General features: G+C 49.4%; 1 protein-coding gene across 1 annotated transcript in view; it reads right to left on the reverse strand.

Moving 5' to 3' along the window:
* Positions 1-20,648, reverse strand: part of LOC119971581 (mucin-6-like) — a 246,839-nt gene that overhangs the window by 14,012 nt on the left and 212,179 nt on the right. The window contains exons 19-22 of the mRNA XM_038807348.1: positions 10,932-11,181; positions 8,847-8,899; positions 8,551-8,660; positions 8,308-8,458 (exon numbers count right to left, since the gene is read on the reverse strand). Of these exons, the coding sequence (XP_038663276.1) occupies positions 8,327-8,458; positions 8,551-8,660; positions 8,847-8,899; positions 10,932-11,181 (545 nt within the window). The 3' untranslated portion in view covers positions 8,308-8,326. The remainder of the gene's footprint in view (positions 1-8,307; positions 8,459-8,550; positions 8,661-8,846; positions 8,900-10,931; positions 11,182-20,648) is intronic.

Below are 20,648 nucleotides of genomic sequence, written 5' to 3' on the forward strand. Positions count from 1 at the left end.
CTCTGCAGGTTGCACTGGAAGTCCAGTTCTAGGAGTGCCGGTGCGCAAAGGTCGGGGAGGATAAGGAGTTTATAATTTTTAAAGACCTTCCCTTGGACCGTGAGGTCCGCGATGCAGCACCCGGTGATGCGGACGGAGTGCGAACCTGAGGCTAACCCGAATTTGTGTTTTACAGGGTGGACAGGGAGCGCGCAGCGTCTTACCGTGTCAGGGTGTACAAAGCTTTCCGTGCTCCCGGAGTCCAGCAGGCAGCCCATCTCGTGCCCGTTGAGGTGGATTAGCGTCGTCGTCTTGGCGAGCGTGCGTGGACGTGACTGGTTGAGCTGAATGGCCGCGAGCCGTGGAGAAGATCCATCGTCGTAGTCGTCGTTGGCCGAGTAGGTGCTGGCAGGACCTTGTGTGCCAGTCCAGGATGGCGGCGCCCAGGATCTGCACGTGGAGTCGGGGCCCCAAGATGGCGATGCCCAGGACCCGCACGTGGGGTCGGGGCCCCAAGACGGAGGCGCCCAGGACCCGCATGTGGAGTCGGGGCCCCAAGATGGCGGGGCCCAGGACCCGCACGTGGGGTCGGGGCCCCAAGATGGCGGCGCCCGCAGGACCCTCGGGGTTGCTGGGGGCGGGGTTAGCGGTGCTGGCGGGCTGATCGGAGCGGCTGAGAGCGGGGCAGAGAGGCGCGCAGGCCGGGCGCAGGGGGCCCGGAGGTGGTGGGGGGGGGGGGAGAGATTGGCGCGGTGCGCTGGAAGGGCCCGGAGGAGGAGGAGAGGCGCGCAGGCCGGGCGCAGGGGCCCAGGGGCAGGGGGAGAGATTGACGCGGTGCGCTGGAAGGGCCCGCAAGGGCCCGGAGGAGGAGATCCCCGGTCGCTGCGTGGCACAGCAGCGACCGATTTGGCCTGGCAGACCGATGAAAAATGGCCTTTCTTCCCGCAGCTCTTACAGAGGGCGGAACGGGCCGGGCAGCGCGGGCGAGGGTGTTTGGCGAACCCACAGAAATAGCAGTGGGGCCCCGCGGACTTGTCGGGGATTCCCGCGGCGCAGGCCTGAGGGGGTCGTGCGCGGCGGATGGCGGTGGGGAAGCGTGCCAGGAGGCCCAAGGTGCTGCAGTGCGGCTGGGGACATAGGCGCGGGCGTTTAAGTCGGCGACCTCCAGGGAGGTGGAGAAAGTCCGTGCCTCAGTTAGGCTGAGGTCGTCTTTTTCCAGCATCCGCTGGCGGATAGCGGCGGACTGCATCCCAGCCACGTAAGCATCTCTGATGAAAAGTTCCATGTGCTTAATGGCTGAAACTTGGAGGCAGGTGCAACTCCTCCCCAGGACAGCGAGGGCCTGGTAAAAATCGTCTAAGGACTCACCGGGGAGCTGTTGTCTGGTAGCCAGCAGATGTCGGGCGAACACTCGGTTTACCGGCTTAAGAAACTGTCCTTTCAGCTTATCCATGGCCGCGTCGTACTCTTTTTCTTCCCCTATCATCGCGTAGGCCGCCATGCCCACGCTGGAGTGGAGAATATGAAGCTTCTGTGCCATGGTGGGGGGGCTGCTTGCGGACGCCAGGTAGCCATCGAAACATGCCAGCCAATGTTTGAAGATTTCCGATGCGTTCTGAGTTTGCAGGCTGATGCGGAGGCATTCGGGCTTGAACCGGAGCTCCATCTTCAAATTTCTAGCTGATTAAATTGATGTACCATCAATTGAACGCGAGACGAGTAGCTGGACAAAAGTATGGCTTTAATCAGCTAGATGAAAGCCCTGCGGTCGATTACAGTAAATGGACGACCACCGGGAGTACTGGGTATTTATACCCCGCCCTGGAGGCGGGGTTAACTCAGACTCTCGACCAATCGGGGAGCCGTCACATGACTGGTCTCAACCAACCGGTCGAGAGGCACATGACCGACCAGGGCCATGGTAAGCCGGTGTTCTGCACCAATGGCAGGCAGCTATGCTAATCATACCACCACATAGCACCAGAGGCCGCACCTTGGCAAGGACGGGGTCTGTTTGCGCCAGTCACAAATGCATGATGCAGCGATGGGCATGGAGTCCTTGAAATTCAGCACAGCGACCACCTCATCCGCCGTAGGGGCATTTGCAGACTCGTCTGTATAGGAGGACGGCCCAATGCATCGGCATATGTAATTTGGGTCCCTGAGCGGTGTTCAAAAGAGTACTTGTGAGCAGCCAATAACAAAGCCTAGTGCTGAATTCTTGCGGAAGCAATTGGTGGATTGCCTTGTTTTCACGGAAGAGGCCCAGCAACGGCTTGTGATCCATGACAATAAAGTAATGGCGGCCATAGATGTACTGATGACATTTCTTCACCTCAAATACGGCTGCCAGACCATCTTTTTCTATTTGAGCATACTTACGCTCAGCCACAGCCAGCATTGTTAAGGAGGCAAAGGCGATTGGACGTTCACTGACATCGCTCATCTGGTGAGACTGGACTTCCCCAATCCCATACAGCGATGCATCACATGTGACGAACAATTATAGAACAGTACAGCACAGAACAGGCCCTTCGGCCCTCGATGTTGTGCGGAGCAATGATCACCCTACTCAAACCCACGTATCCATCCTATACCCGTAACCCAACAACCCCCCCTTAACCTTACTTTTAGGACACTACGGGCAATTTAGCCTGGCCAATCCACCTAACCCGCACATCTTTGGACTGTGGGAGGAAACCGGAGCACCCGGAGGAAACCCACGCACACACGGGGAGGACGTGCAGACTCCACACAGACAGTGAGCCAGCTGGGAATTGAACCTGGGACCCTGGAGCTGTGAAGCATTTATGCTAACCACCATGCTACCGTGCTGCCCACAATGGTTTTGAGGATCGAAATGCGACCATCCCCAAAGAGGCCAACCGCCGATTCACGTCTTTTAAACACCACATCCTGGACCTTGCTCCACACCCAAGGTTTGTGCTTCTTGATGAACAAATGAAGGGGGGGCCAGGATGTTCGCCAAATTGGGGATGAATCGGCCATAATAACTGACCAATCCAAGAAAAGAGAGAAGCTTTGTGGCATCTTGCGGGGTTGGGACCAATTGGATGGCTCTTGCTTTCTCGGCGACCAGGTGCAAGTCATCTTGGTCCACCCGATACCCCAAGTAGACAACTTCTTTCGTGTGAAACACTCACTTCGTGCTAATGGACACCATACTCAGGAAAGTGCTGCAACAGCACTTTGAGATTCCGTAAATGCTCCTGGTCCATGGTTCCCCCTGACTAGTCTGTCATCTAAGTAAACCGCAACGTGTAGCAATCTGCGCAAACAGTTCTTCACGGCATGCTGGAAAATTACGCACGCCGAGCATACTCCGAACGGGAACTGGGTGTACTCATAGAGATCCTGGTGCATATTGATCACGATGTATTTCTGTGAGGACTTATTGAGCTCCTGATGTAGATAAGCGTTGCTCATGTCTAATTTTGTAAACGTGCAGCCACCGGCCAAAGTAGCATAAAAGTCATCAATGTGAGATAAAGGATAAGGGTCTAACCTCAAACCCATGTTCACCATCAATTTAGTCTCCGCAGAGGCGGACTGTCATATCCGGCTTCATGCTGGGAACCACCAGCGCCGCCTAATTGGCGAAGCCCACAGGGCTAATGATGCCCAAACCTTCCAAGCGACAACGTTCGGGTCTCGACTTTCTCCATTACGATGCAAGGAATCAGACGGGCGCCAAGATATCAAGACTGGGTTTCTGGGTCCACCTGGATCTTGGCTATGCCCCCTTTAATTGTATCTAAGCCAATCTGGAAAATCTCGGGGAACTTACTCAGAACCTCACACAGACCCGCAGATCCCACTTGGAAGATATGCTGTCAATCCAACTGCAGCTAATGTAACCAATCACGGTACAACAGGCTAAAGCGCACCCTTACACGACAATGAGGGAAGGCCAATTGATTGGCGCCCATAAACTACCGGAGTAAATGTCAACCACACAATAATCAGTTGCTCTCTAGTACAAGTGGTCAAACGAGCCGTCATGTCAGCCAAAGTCAAAATGCGCACACCCCGTTTAATAAGATCAAAGGTACTCAGTTCCAGTATCTACTGGATCATATGGCCATTCACCTGTATTGGAACTTGAATAGGGGCCACTCAAAGCACTGCCAAACAGTTTAACTGCATCGCATCCTCTGCCCCTTTTGGGTCATCCAGATGCAAGTCCTGGCCCCAGTGCCTGACCAATGCACCTGGAGCGCTGGCCCTCCTGTTGCCTGTGGGAATGCCTAGACTGGCGTCCACATGTGGCACATGGGCCGGAATCTCTTCAGTAGGTCTGGGGATGTCTCGCATCTCGACGGCCGGGCCTTCATCCAGAGTCGCCATGGAGATACCACATGACGGGCAAAAACCCCAAAACCTTCACCTCCATCCCTTGTATTTCTTGGATGCTACATTCCATGCCCTCTTGGGACAAAGAGGTCTGTAGCATCTACTGAAAGGTTAGGGATGTTTCACCAAAATGTTTTTTCTGTATCTCCATATAATTTCTACTGCAGGCCAAATAATTATGGAGCATATCAGATAAAGAAGTTCCATATTCACTAAACTCAGCTATCGTCTGTAGTTACAACATGAACCCGGTGACGGACTCACCGTGGGGATTCTCTGCTGTATTAAAATTATACCTTTGATCAATCACTGATGGGGTATGGTTAAAATGTTGCACCACAAGTTGGTCGAATGAGTGTGTATCAGGCGCCATTGGGTACATAAGACTCCTGATCCGCCGAACACGTGCCTGGAAGTTTCCCTTCAAGTCACTCACCACCCCGACTTCACTGTCGCTGGGTCAAAACCCTGGAACACCCTCCCTGACAGCACGGTGGGTGTACTGACACCTCAAGAACTGCAGCAGTTCAAGAATGCAACTCATTACCACCTTCTGAAGGGGAACTAGGGGTGGGCAATAAATGCTGGCCTAACCAGCAACGCCCGCATCCCATAAATGAATAAAAAAAGTTGCTGAAAGTAAGCGTGCAGGTGCAGTAGGTGGTGAAGAAGGCAAATGGTATGTTGGTCTTCATAGCGAGAGGATTTGAGTACAGGACCAGGGATGTCATTGCAGTTATACAAGGTCATAGTGAGACCACACACGGAATATTAAGTGCAGTTTTGGTCTCTTTATCTGAGATAGGATGTTCTTGCTATGGAGGAAGCGTAGCAAAGGTTTATCAGATTGTTCCTGGGATGACGGGACTGATATAAAAGGAGAGATTGAATCGATTTGGATTATATTCACTGGAATTCACAAGAATGAGGGGATCTCAGAGAAACCTGTTAAAATTTACAGGATTGGTTGAGGTTGATGCAGGAAGGATGCTCCAATTGGAGGGGGGAGTCCAGAACCAGGACTGAAATTATAAGACATTTTTTCACCCAGAGAGTGGTGAGCCTGTGGAATTCTCTACCATATAAAGCAGCTGAAAATGTTGTATGTGTTCAAGAAAGAGTTAGATAAAGCTCTTGGGGCTACAAGGATCAAAGGGGGAAAGTGGGTACAAATTGCTGAGTTGGATGATCAGCCATGATCATAATGAATGGCAGAGCGGGCTCAAAGGGCCGAATGGCCTAGTTCTGCTCCTTTTTTCTTTGTTTCTGTATTTCTATGCCATTTATCCTCTGAAACTTGGGTAATATCCAAACCTTGTTGCATTTGTACATGGACTGCTTGGCAGCATAGTAGCACGGTGGGTAGCACTGTTGCATCATAGCTCCAGGGCCCCAGGTTCGATTCCCAGCTTGGGTCACTGGCTGTGCGGAGTCTGCACGTTCTCCCTGTGTCTGCATGGGTTTCCTCTGGGACCTCCGGTTCCCTCCCACAAGCCCTGAAAGGCATGCTGTTAGGTAATTTGGACATTCTGAATTCTCCCTCGGTGTAGCTGAACAGGCAACAGACAATAAAGATTATTCTTATTATTATCTAAGGAGTCACGAAAAGTGCTGAATATTGTGCAATCATCAGTGAACATCCCCACTTCTTACCTGACACTACCCTGAGGAACTTTTCAAGTGATGTCTTGGAATTGAAATGATTGACCTCCAACCAGCACAACCATATTCCTTGGTACCAGGTATGGCTCCAAACAGCAGAGAGTTTTCTTCCTGATTCCCATTAATTCCAGCTTTGCTAGGGCTCCTGGATGCCACAATTAGCCAAATGCTGTCTTGATGTCAAGGGTAGTCACCTCTGGCATTCAGCTCATTTGTCCATGTTTGAGCCAAGGCTTTAATGAGGTCAGGATCTGAGTGATCCTGGCAGAACCCAAACTGAGTGTCAGGAGCAGATTATTGCTAAGCAAGCATTGCTTGACAATGTTGTTGATGACCCCTTTCATCATTTTACTGATGATTGACAGTCGCCTGATGGGGCGGTAATTGGTCAGGTTGGATTTTCCCTGTCTTTTGTGTACAGGACAGACCTGGGCAATATTCCGCATTGCAAGGTAGATGCTAGTGTTGTAACTGTACTGGAACTGCTTGGCTAGGGGCGTGGCAAGTTCTGGAGCACATGTCTTCAGTTTTGTCCGAATATTGCTAGTCTTTTGCATATCCAGTGTCTTGAGCCTGGTTTAGCTGGTTTGAGGCTGGTTTAGCTCACCAGACTAAAACGCTGGCTTTTAAAGCAGACCAAGCAGGCCAGCAGCACGGTTCAATTCCCGTACCAGCCTCACCGGACAGGTGCCGGAATGTGGTGACTAGGGGCTTTTCACAGTAACTTCATTGAAGCCTACTCGTGACAATAAGCGATTTTCATTTTCATTTCATTTTTCATTTCTTGATATCACATGGAGTGAGTCGAATTGGCTGAAGACCGACAACTGTGATGCTGGGGACCTCCGGAGGAGGCCGAGGTGGATCATCCACTCGGCACTTCTGGCTAAAGATTGTTGTGATTGTTTAAGCCTTATCCTTTGCCCAAATGTGCTGGGCAAAAGATCGGCATTAGATGACCATTAGCTTTCCAGTCCCTCCTGGCACAGTGCTGCAGTGGCCAGAAGTGGTACTGTAGCACGTGCCTGAGCCTAAATCCCAGAAAGCACTTCAGGTAAATACTAGGGGCCTGAGAGCAGGTGGGTAGAGGATCCCATGGGGGTCGGAATGGGGTGATCTCAGTGTCAGGGGCTAGGCTGAGGGGTGGTGGGGGGGTGGGGGGGGGGGGGGGGGGAGGGAAAGAGGACCGGAACTCACAGGTCCATGAGAGGAGCACGCCCTAAATCTTGAGGGGCCTTCAAATTGAGGCAACTTCCCGCCTAAGATCAGGAAAGTTCACTATTTTCTATTTGGCACCCTGATCCAACCAGCACCTGCCTGCCTAGAACTTGAGACTGGGTGGGAAAAGGCCATTACATGACTATTAAGTGGCCACTTAAAGGGCTTATTAGGGGCATAGGCAGGCTTTCCTTCCGAGGCCCTGTCCGTCCTACTGTGAAATTGTGTCTGGATCAAATGGAGGAGGGGGAGGGAGGGAATCCTGTCCATGCAGCTTTACGCTCCCCACCCGCCTTATAACCCACCTGAGGTGGAGAGTAAAATTCTAATCATAGTTGCTCGGTTTACATTCCTCAAGTTCTGTGGCGATGTTCTCTATACTCACGGAGGCTTGGAAAATTGTAGCCAGAACTTCTGTAATTTCCTCCTTTTCTTCTTTGAGTAACCTATTATGCATTCCATCTGGCTTGTTTGACTTTCTAATTGAGGACTGCCAACTTCTTTACCTTCATTCAATCCAATATTGCTACTGCCTTATTTTTTATTTCTATGCAGGAAGTGTCCTTGTCCTTTCTCTGATGAAGATAGATGTGAAGTGTTCATTTAGTACCTTAGCTCTGCCTCCACAAAAATATCTCCTTTTTGGTCCCTAAACTTGCCAGCAAGTCTATTTAGTGACACTTGTTCAATGCCTTTTGAAAGAATATATACACAACATCAATTGCATGACCCTTGTTAATTCTCTTTGTTACTTCATCCAAGAACTCAATCTTGTTAGTTAAATACAATTGAGACGGGCAGTATGAAAATGTAAGTTCACATCTCTACTATGAATTAGGTTTACCTCTTTATTGCTGAGCAGCCATATTTTGAAGGCTGAATGATTTTGTTCCCTAATCTAGAGGCACTGATACCAATATAGTGTCCATACTGCTACCCTATTCTGTATGACCCAGTTGATCAGTTAATGCTTAACCATGAGCCACCAAGACAGCAGAGTTATTTTATTTTTAAACCAGTTCCTCATTTTTAGAATCAACTTATATTGTTCAATAAAATGTTTAAACTCCTTACCATTCCTCACAGTCTTTCATCATCTTCTGTCCTTTTTGTATGTCTGGTCACTGAATTTGCATGGACAGTCCTCAGGGTAGACACACATAGCATCATAATCCAAAACCATCCCCTCAGGACATATACAGCCAGACATGCACTTAGCTGGTATCTTTGGGTGAATTGAAGAATAGGGAATTCAATTCTTAAATAATTTAGATGCACAATTCTGAGAAAGGAGAGCTTGCTATGTTTCCTACTCACGCATGAGATTTCAGTGGCTATCATCTGGCACGTTGCTGCACAAGTTGTTCCATACTGACCCTGTGGCCCATGTGCACAGCTAAAGTAAACTTTAGGAGGCATGCACATTCCTGGAAAGAATCAAATATGTTATTTTCCGTAACCAGCAATGTGGGATGGTTTTAATTTCAAGTGTCAAGCAGAACACAGTAAGCAGGACTACAAAATGATGCATCTGAAAACATACATTAAATTGTCTTTTCAGACAAAAATATTTAAATATGTTATCTTTAAAAAGAAAGGGAATTTTATTGGACCTTTGAAGACTGGAGGCTGGCCTGCGCATTTCAGTTTCCCATGCCTACAGTACCTGTGGAAAAGACAGGGAAGAACGACATGACATTGAGGTAATAATTGCATCAACTGCATCTCACTTAGCAGAATTCAGACTTGCAAACTTTCACTTGTTGTTTGGTTCTGCCAATGTTTAATACATCTATATTCCATTGCCAGTACCTCTTTTCTACATTCCATTGTCAGTATAGTGCATACATTCCATGTGGATTGCCAGTTCAGAATGTGAATTGTTCATGCCCCATGTTGCTTGCTGTACACAATGTGAGTAGTTCATTGCCCATGTGGGTTGCTGCACACTTTGTGAATTGTCCATGCCCCACATGGATTGCTGCATATGTGAATTGTCCATTGTCCACGTGGATTGTCGCACACTGTGAATTGTCCATATTCCATGTGGATTGCTACACACCATGTTCATTGTCCATGCCACACGTGGATTGCTGCACAGCATGTGAATTGTCCATGCCACATGTGGATTGCTGCACAACATGTGGATTGCTGCACAACATGTGAATTGTCTATGTCCCACGTGGATTACTGCACACTATGTGAATTGTCCGTGCTCTATGTGGATTGCTGCACACCATGTGGATTGCTGCACAACATGTGAATTGTCTATATCCCACGTGGATTGCTGCACACTATGTGAATTGTCCGTGCTCCATGTGGATTGTTGCACACTTTGTGAATTGTCCATATTCCATGTGGATTGCTGCACACCAAGTTAATTGTCCATGCCACGTGTGGATTGCTGCACAATATGTGAATTATCTATGCCCATGTGGATTGCTGCACACCATGTAAATTGTCCATGTCCCACGTGGGTTGCTGCATGCCATGTGAATTGTCCATGCCCTATGTGGATTGTTGAACACTATGTGAAATGTCCATGCCCCATGTGGATTGCTGCGCACCATGTGAATTGTCCATTGCTCCATGTGGATTGTTGTACACCATGTGAATTGTCCATGCCCCATGTGGATTTTGCAGGCTCCGCATTGATTCTCCAGGCACCATGTGAATTGCCTATGTTCCATGTGAATTGTCAAGGCTCCACGTGAATTGCCCAGACTCCACATTGATTGCCTATGTTCCATTTGAAAAGTTTGCACAGAATCTGAATTGTCTAGGCGCCACATGGTTGCCCATGTTCTATATGAGTTGACTATGCTGCATGTGAAATGTCTGTGCTCTATGAGACGTATCTGTGCTCAATGTGAAGTATCCATACTCCATGTAAAGTATTTATGTTCAATGTGAAGTGTCTGTTCGCCATGTTCTAGGTTCAAACCCTCCACCACCGACGAACAGTGGCAACCATGTGTACCATCTATCAGAAGCACTGCAGGAACTCATCAAGGTTCCTTTGACAACATTTACCAAACCAACGATAACTACCACCTGGAAGGACAAGAGCAACAGACACCTGGGAACCCCACCACCTGGAGGTTCCCCTCCAAGTCACTCAGCAACCTGACTTGGAAATATATCGCCATTTCTTCACTGTCGCTGAGGAAACATCCTGGAACCCCCCTCCCTAACAGCACAGTGGGTGTACCTACACCTCAAGAAATGCAGCGGTTCAAGAAGGCAAGCTCACCAGCACCTTGTGAAGGGCAACTAGGGATGGGCAATAAATGCTGGCCTAACCAGCAACGCCCACATCCCGTAAATTAATTATAAACAATGTAAAATTCCTGTGCTACATAACATACCTGCATTCCAGGTAAAGTGCCCACACACCATATGGAGTGCCCATGCTCTATGTACAATCCCCCCCCTCCATATATAGTGTCCATGCTTTGCAAAATAACAGGTTAGAGCTTGTGATATTTGTAGACATATTCTTAATGTGACACTCATGTGTCACTGACTTAAAATTAATGGCAAAGATCTCCATTTAAACAGAAGACAGCAGTGTCATATAACAGTGCAAAACTTTGGCATCATTATCACCAACCCAAAGATGTTGTAAAACCTCATGATATATTTTAGATGTTTACTTCTTTTCTTGCCGATGGCTCAATATCTACCATCTTACTCACCAAGTCTCATAGTTAATGATTGTCGATTTGCCTGGATCTATATAGTCACCATTGTTGAGCCTGCATTGGCATTTTGATGCTTCAACACAGTTACCATGAACATCAAGATATGTGTGTGTTGGACAGATACAACCATCAAGTGGGACATCAATTGCAGTGCATTCAAAGTCTCGGTCAGATAGGGATACGCATGTGCGATCGCATGCTCTGGCATTGTAACTAAAAACATGACGATCAGGGCACACAATTTCTGAAAACAAAATACACAACAGTTTACAAATACATTCAAAAGGCTTCAAATTTACAGGTTCTAATTCCACTTAGCATTAAATTCTGAAAGAGTGACCATATAAAGCACTGTAGTTTAACCCATGCTATATGTTACATGGCAGTTAAAGAGCAGGAACATGTTCTTTGTGTTTCTTATACTCAGGATGGATGTCGTAGTGTTCATAAAAATCACACAAGCTAAGTTCAATAACAAAGCTAACATTTATTACGGCTCGACCACTTACTCCTACAGCAAGCATTATTCTATTAACTACAATCTATACTACACTAATACTTGTCTCATGCACTGTGCCTTAAACTGTACTCTGCTCTCTCCTACATTCTCTCCCAGAAGCCTGAGAGTCAGTCCTTTTTATCGGTCTGTTCCCACCTCCATCTAGTGGTCAATTATGATATTATATGATCTCTTTATGTACTAGACATTCTACATAGTCACAGAACATTTTGTTTAAAGTAACCAAAGATTGAAATCCCAATGACCGACCAGGAGCATAAAACCTTAGTTCGGCCACATTTGGAATATTGCGTGCAGTTCTGGTTGCCACACTACCAGAAGAACGTGGATGCTTTGGAGAGAGTGCAAAGAAGGTTTACCATGATGCAGCCTGGTCTGGAAGGTCTTAGCTATGAGGAGATGTTGGATTCTTTACGTTAGAAAGATGGAGGCTGAGGTCAGACATGATTGGGGTCTACAAAATTACAAGAGGTATAGACAGTGTCATGAGAATGTCACTTGAAGAAATGTTTGGCTGCTTATGTTACTGCAGTGATGTCAGAGTGTGGGTGGAGCTGAGCTCTGGCTCTGCTTTTTAGTTTCACTTTGAGAAAAGCTTGGGTGTGTCTGTGTTTTTTTGGTTTCGTTTTTCAGAATTGGAGCTGAAGCCAGACAAAGCAGGTGTATTGCTGTTCTCTCTGCCATGAAAACACTATCTCTTGATCATTTGGTGAATTCAGAATTATAAATGTTCTCAGTAGTGACTTTAACCTGATGTGCTTCTGTTAAAGGTTTCGTTTTTAAGTCTTATGGGTGTTAAAAGGAAAGCTTAAAGGATTACTCAGTGTTATAGTCTTTGGGGGTTGTATTTGAATTAATGGTTGCTAAGATGTTCACTGTATGTTTCAAAAAGCTTAACTTGAGTTCACAGAATAAACATTGTTTTGCTTTAAAAAATACTTTTCCATTTCTGCTGTACCACACCTGTAGAGTGGGCCGTGTACTCCCCATACCACAATCTATTAAAAGTTGTGGGTCAGGTGAACTCCATGATACACTTTGGGGTTCTCTAGACCCTGGCCCATAATAACAGGATGAATAGTCAGAAGCTATTTCCCAAGGTGGGACACAGGCTCGAGGTGAGTGGGAGAAAATTTAGGGAGATGTGCAGTGCAAGTTTTTCATGCAGAGGGTGGTGGGTGCCTGGAACGTGTTGCCAGTGGAGGCACACACGGTTGCAACCTTAAAGATAAATCGTGATAGACACATGAATGGGTGGGGAATGGAGGGATTCAGATCGTTTGCACAATAAGTAGTAGGTCCAAATAAGGAATCTGGATCGGCACAGGCTTGGTAGACCAAAGGGTCTGTTCCTGTGCTGCAATGTTCTTTGAGAAGAAAGCTACAAGATTTCAGTTTCAAAGAAACAAAAGATGTGTGATATGGGAGAAAATTTTCTAAGTGTCATTTCTGGCAGGTTTTGCTGGGATTTCCCGCAATCTCTGTTGACAGGTTCCCCACCCCGATCTAACCACATTGAGTGAATGTTATTTAATGCCTGCTTGCCGGTCAGTACTGACACACTCACAGAAAGACAGTCAGTACTGACTCACTCATACACAGACAGTCAGTACTGACTCACTCACAGAAAGCTGGTCAGTACTGACTCACTCATAGAAAGACAGTCAGTACTGACTCACTCACAGAAAGACAGTCAGTACTGACTCACTCACAGAAAGCTGGTCAGTACTGACTCACTCACAGAGAGCTGGTCAGTACTGACTTACTCTCAGAGAGCTGGTCAGTACTGACTCACTCATAGAAAGACAGTCAGTACTGACTCACTCACAGAAAGCTGGTCAGTACTGACTCACTCATAGAAAGACAGTCAGTACTGACTCACTCACAGAAAGCTGGTCAGTACTGACTCACTCATAGAAAGACAGTCAGTACTGACTCACTCACAGAAAGCTGGTCAGTACTGACTCACTCATAGAATGACAGTCAGTACTGACTCACTCACAGAGAGCTGGTCAGTACTGACTCACTCACAGAAAGCTGGTCAGTACTGACTCACTCACAGAAAGCTGGTCAGTACTGACTCACTCATAGAAAGACAGTCAGTACTGACTCACTCACAGAAAGCTGGTCAGTACTGACTCACTCACAGAAAGCTGGTCAGTATTGATCACTGACAGAAAGACAGTCAGTACTGACTCACTCACAGAAAGCTGGTCAGTACTGACTCACTCACAGAAAGCTGGTCAGTACTGACTCACTCACAGAGAGCTGGTCAGTACTGACTCACTCAGAGACCTGGTCAGTACTGACTCACTCACAGAAAGACAATCAGTGCTGACTCACTCACAGAAAGACAGTCAGTACTGACTCACTCACAGAAAGCTGGTCAGTACTGACTCACTCACAGAAAGCTGGTCAGTACTGACTCACTCATAGAAAGACAGTCAGTACTGACTCACTCACAGAAAGACAGTCAGTACTGACTCACTCACAGAAAGCTGGTCAGTACTGACTCACTCATAGAAAGACAGTCAGTACTGACTCACTCACAGAAAGACAGTCAGTACTGACTCACTCACAGAAAGCTGGTCAGTACTGACTCACTCATAGAAAGACAGTCAGTACTGACTCACTCACAGAAAGCTGGTCAGTACTGACTCACTCATAGAATGACAGTCAGTACTGACTCACTCACAGAGAGCTGGTCAGTACTGACTCACTCACAGAAAGCTGGTCAGTACTGACTCACTCACAGAAAGCTGGTCAGTACTGACTCACTCATAGAAAGACAGTCAGTACTGACTCACTCACAGAAAGCTGGTCAGTACTGACTCACTCACAGAAAGCTGGTCAGTATTGATCACTGACAGAAAGACAGTCAGTACTGACTCACTCACAGAAAGCTGGTCAGTACTGACTCACTCACAGAAAGCTGGTCAGTACTGACTCACTCACAGAGAGCTGGTCAGTACTGACTCACTCACAGAGACCTGGTCAGTACTGACTCACTCACAGAAAGACAATCAGTGCTGACTCACTCACAGAAAGACAGTCAGTACTGACTCACTCACAGAAAGCTGGTCAGTACTGACTCACTCACAGAAAGCTGGTCAGTACTGACTCACTCATAGAAAGACAGTCAGTACTGACTCACTCACAGAAAGACAGTCAGTACTGACTCACTCACAGAAAGCTGGTCAGTACTGACTCACTCATAGAAAGACAGTCAGTACTGACTCACTCACAGAAAGACAGTCAGTACTGACTCACTCACAGAAAGCTGGTCAGTACTGACTCACTCACAGAAAGCTGGTCAGTATTGATCACTGACAGAAAGACAGTCAGTACTGACTCACTCACAGAAAGCTGGTCAGTACTGACTCACTCACAGAAAGCTGGTCAGTACTGACTCACTCACAGAAAGCTGGTCAGTACTGACTCACTCACAGAAAGCTGGTCAGTACTAACTCACTCACAGAGAGCTGGTCAGTACTGACTCACTCACAGAGACCTGGTCAGTACTGACTCACTCACAGAAAGACAATCAGTACTGACTCACTCACAGAAAGACAGTCAGTACTGACTCACTCACAGAAAGCTGGTCAGTACTGACTCACTCACGGAGAGCTGGTCAGTACTGACTCACTCACAGAGACCTGGTCAGTACTGACTCACTCACAGAAAGACAATCAGTGCTGACTCACTCACAGAAAGACAGTCAGTACTGACTCACTCACAGAAAGCTGGTCAGTACTGACTCACTCACAGAAAGCTGGTCAGTATTGACTCACTGACAGAGAGCTGGTCAGTACTGACTCACTGACAGAGAGCTGGTCAGTACTGACTCACTCACAGAGAGCTGGTCAGTACTGACTCACTCACAGAGACCTGGTCAGTACTGACTCACTCACAGAAAGACAGTCAGTACTGACACACTCACAGACAGCTGGTCAGTACTGACTCACTCAGAGAAAGCTGGTCAGTACTGACTCACTCACAGAGAGCTGGTCAGTACTGATTCACTCACAGAAAGTCGGTCAGCATTTATGCCGACAGAGTTATAAGTTACTTATTGAGATACCCTCAATTACGACTCAGGAGAGAAGATTGGTAATTCAAAGGCTTTAATTACCAGAGAACCAGACAGCTGCCGAGAAGTGTGCTCACAGCATGATGCCCACTGAACGTAACCTTATATACAATTCCCTGAGGGCGGAGCCGGACGCGGAGTCCCCCAGGGTTCCAAACCCGGTCTTAAAGGGGCCATCGCATTAAAGGTACAGTTATACAGTTATCATTCATCACATTCACCACCTGTTTTTTAAAAAAAATGCATAGTCTGTCGGGGGTGAAGTAGAATTACATGTTCAGTCTTTTGGGTGGTCTGATTGTCCGTGTTGACCTTCTCAGCTCCGGTGGTGGTGCCGTGGATATGGCCGTCCTCGGTGGGGGTATATCCGGGAACACGGTTGTCTGAGCGTTTGCCCGCGTTGGAGTGGGGGGGGGCTATCCGGGGTGACTAGGGTGATTGGTGCCGGCGCTGGCTGGGGGGGCGCAATGGGGGGGGGGGGGGGGGGGGCGTTGTCGGAGTCGACAGCCGGTGCGGAGAGGGAATCGTAGGTAGAAGGAGGGGGCATCGAAGGGGGAGCCAGCGGGTGCCAGGTCTCGCAGGGAAACGGTGTCCTGCCTGCCGTCGGGATGCTCGACCTAGGCGTATTGAGGGTTTGCATGTAGCAATTGGACCCTCTTGACTAGCTTTATGTCTTGTGGCTCCTCACGTGTCTCCGGAGTAGAACTGGTCCCGGAGTCGTCAGCCAATGTGGAAGCTAGACCCCAGTGGTGGACTTCCTGGGGAAGACAAACAAACGGTTGTGAGGGGTCTCGTTCGTGGCCGTACAGAGGAGCGACCTAATGGAATGTAGGGCATCGGGAGGAACTCCTGCCAGGGGGCGATTGGGAGACTTCTTGACCGTAGGGCTAGAAGGACAGCTTTCCAAACTGTTGTGTTCTCCCTCTCCACCTGCCCGCTTCCCCGCAGGTTATAGCTGGTCGTTCTGCTCGAGGCGATGTCCTTGTTGAGCAGATATCGACGCAGCTCATCGCTCATGAACGATGTACCCCGGTCGCTGTGGATATAACCGGGGAAACCAAACAGATGCTGTTCAGTGCCTTTTTAAAAAAAATAATTTTTATTGAAAAATTTTGTATTTATACAACAACATCGAACCATAATAAAATACCAACAACAACAATAATAATAGCAATCATAAACATTTGCCCCTCCTCAATGAACAACACAACATATTAACAACAACTTAAATTAACACAATGTTAAGTTACATAACCATAGAAAAAAAATAGAAACTACAATAAGGAACACCCCCCCTTGAACATGTTCCCTTGGGGGAGCCCAAATTTATCTTCCAGTTCCCCCAGGCCCGCAAACCTCCCGCCAATAAACAGGTCTTTCAATTTACTGATGCCCACCCTTTGCCACCCCCTAAATCCCCCATCAGTGTTCCCCGGGATGAACCGATGATTTCCACCTAATGGAGCCTCCATCGAGCCCCCTGTTTCCCCCCTATGCCGTCTCCACTGTCCTCAGATTCTTAGGGTCGCCGCCACCACTGAGTTCGTGGTATACCTCTTAGGAGAGAGTGGCAACGGCGCCGTTGCCAAGGCACCCAGGCTCGTACCTCTACATGACGCCATCTCCATTCTTTTCCACGCCGCCCCCCCCCCCCCCCCCCCCCCCCCCCCCCCCTCCATCACCCATTTACGCACCATTGACACATTGGCCGCCCAATAGTACCCCAAAAGGTTGGGCAGCGCCAGCCCGCCTCTATCCCTCCCTCGCTCCAGGAAAACCCTCTTCACTCTCGGAGTCCCATGTGCCCACACAAAGCTCAAAATACTGCTAGTCACCCTCCTAAAGAAGGCCCTGGGGATGAAGATGGGCAGGCACTGAAAGAGGAACAAGAACCTCGGAAGCACCGTCATTTTGACGGACTGCACCCTCCCCGCCAACGACAATGGCAGCATGTCCCACCTCTTGAACTCCTCCTCCATCTGATCCACAAGCCTGGTGAAATTATGCTTGTGACGAGTCCCCCAGTCCCTGGCCACCTGCAACCCCAGGTACCTAAAACTCTCCCTGCCCTCCTAAGCGGGAGCCTACCAATTCCTTCCTCCTGGTCTCCAGGGTGCACCACAAACACCTCACTCTTGCCTAGATTTAGTTTATAGCCTGAAAAGGTCCCAAACTCAGCTAGCAGCTCCATCACCCCCGGCATCCCTCCCACCAGGTCCGCCACATACAGTAACAGGTCATCGGCATACAACGACACCCTACGTTCCTTCCCCCCTCGCACCAAACCTCTCCACCTCCCAGAATCCCTCAACGCCATCGCCAACGGCTTGATTGCCAATGCAAACAACAAGGGGGACAGGGGGCAACCCTGCCTGGTCCCTCGGTAAAGCCGGAAGTATTCCGATCTCCTCCCATTCGTGGCCACACACGCCATCGGGGCCTCATATAGCAGCCTCACCCATCTAATAAACCCTTCACCAAATCCAAACCTCCCCAACACCTTCCATAAGTACCCCCACTCCACTCTATCGAAGGCCTTCTCCGCATCCAGCGCCACCACTATCTCAGCCTCCCCCTCAGTCGCCGGCATCATGATGACATTCAACAATCTCCGCACATTCGTGTTCAGCTGCCTTCCCTTCACAATACCTGTCTGATCCTCGTGTACAACCCCTGGCACACAGTCCTCTATCCTGGTGGTCAGGATTTTTGCCAGCACCTTGGCATCCACATTAAGGAAAGAGATGGGCCTGTACGAACCACACTGCTGGGGGTCCTTGTCCCTCTTTAAGATTAACAAAATCAGCGCCCGCGACATCGTCGGGGGCAAAGTCCCCCCTTCCCACGCTTCATTAAGTGTCCGCACCAGCAAGGGGCCCACTAGGTCCACAAACTTTTTATAAAATTCCACCGGGAACCCATCCGGCCCCTATCCGGCCCCTGCGCCTTCCCTGACTGCATCTGCCCGATCCCCTTAACTAGCTCCTCCAGCTCAATCGGCGCCCCCAGCCACTCCACCTGCCCCTCCTGCACCTTCGGGAAAGATAAGCCCATCGAGAAACCTCTCCATTCCCCTCCTCTCCACCGTTGGCTACGACCAGTACAGTTTCCCGTAAAAGTCCTTGAAGACCTCATTCACCTCTACCCCCTACCGCACCACATTCCCACTCTTGTCTCTCACTCCAGCAATTTCCTTAGCCGCATCCTGCTTGCGGAGCTGATGAGCCAGCATCCTACTCGCCTTTTCACCATGTTCATACACTGCCCCTTGTGCCTTCCTCCACTGTGCCTCCGCCTTTCTAGTGGTCAGCAAATCAAATTTAGCCTGTAGGCTGCGCCTCTCCCCCAACAGTCCCTCCTCTGGTGCCTCCGCGTACCTCCTATCTACCTCCAGCATCTTCCCCACCAGTCTATCCCTCTCACTCCTCTCCCTGTGTGCCCGGATGGATATCAGCTCCCCACGAATCAATGCCTTCAGGGCTTCCCAGACCATCCCCACCTGGACCTCCCCCGTATCATTCACCTCGACGTACCCCTCAATACTTTCCCGGACCCTCCTACACACCTCCTCCTCCGCCAACAACCCCACATCCAACCTCCACAACGGGCGCTGGTTCCGCATCTCCCCCATCTCCAACTCCATCCAATGCGGAGCATGGTCGGAGATTGCAATGGCCGAATATTCGGCCTCCTCCACTCTCGGAATCAGTCCCCTACTCACCACGAAGAAGTCTATCCGAGAATAAACCCTATGTACGTGGGAGAAGAAAGAGTACTCCCGTGCCCTCGGCCTCACAAACCTCCATGGATCCACCCCTCCCACCTGGTCCATAAACCCTCTCAGTACCTCCTACCTGTCCTTGAACTGGACCGATCCAGTGAAGGATCCAACACCGTATTGAAGTCCCCCCATAATCAGACCTCCCGCCTCTAGATCCGGGACCCGTCCCAGCATACGCCTCATAAAGCCCGCATCGTCCCAATTTGGGGCATACACACTAGCAAGTACCACCTTCTTTCCCTGTAGCCTGCCCCTAACCATAATATACCTACCCCACTTATCCGCCACCACCTCAGATGCCTCAAACGACACATTTTTCCCCAATAGAATTGCCACTCCCCGGTTCTTCACATCCAACCCAGAGTGGAAAACCTGCCCCACCCATCCCTTCCTCAGACGGACCTGGTCCGCCACCTTCAGGTGGGTCTCCTGAAGCATTGCCACATCTGCCTTTAGCCCCCTCAGATGAGCAAGTACCCTCGACCGCTTCACCGGCCCATTCAATCCTCTCGCATTCCAGGTGACCAACCGAATCAGAGGGCGTCCCGCCCCCCTCCCCCGTCGACTAGCCATAGCCCGTCGACTGCCCGCCCCAGGCCAGCACCCCCCGCCCGACCCAGTCCCCACAGCGACAACACCTCACCTCTGTCCCCCCGGCCCACACCAGCTCCTTCCTGAACCTGCCAGTAGCAACCCGGTATTCCCCTTTCCCCTCCTCCCTCCCCCCCCCCAGGCTAGGAACCCTCCTAGCCGCGAACCGTCCTCCATCGTACTTCCGTGGGTCAGCTAACGTCTGCTGACCCCGAAAACTCCCGCCAAAAACCCGACCCCTCCCAAAGTGGATAATCCCCCATCCTGTCCCTCCTCCAGGCACCGCTTCAGTGCGGGGAAGAACCAGTTAAGGCCCCCCCCCCCATCATCGTCTCCACCCCCCAGCCCCGCAACGCGGGAAACCAGAGGAAAGCCCGTGCTTTCGCACTGCCCCACCACACCCTTCTGACGCAGCTCCCAAATACCAGCCCCACTCCATACCCCAACCCAATATAGAATACAACAAACCCCCCCAACCCTCCCCGCAAGATACAAAACGCAAACAATGCCCCCTAACAAAAACAGAACAACACCCCAATAAATAACCATATCAAAATTACAAAAGTACAGAAAAAGAGAACACAGCAACAGCAGAAACCAACAATAAAGCATTACAACCGACCCCGCAACCCCAAACCCCTAGTTCGAGTCCAGTTTCTCCGTCCGCACGAAGGCCCACGCCTCCTCCGGGGAATCAAAATAATAATGCCGGTCCAAATAAGTTACCCA

Source organism: Scyliorhinus canicula, chromosome 9, assembly GCF_902713615.1.
Source record: "Scyliorhinus canicula chromosome 9, sScyCan1.1, whole genome shotgun sequence".
NCBI classification, from domain to species: Eukaryota; Metazoa; Chordata; class Chondrichthyes; order Carcharhiniformes; family Scyliorhinidae; genus Scyliorhinus; species Scyliorhinus canicula.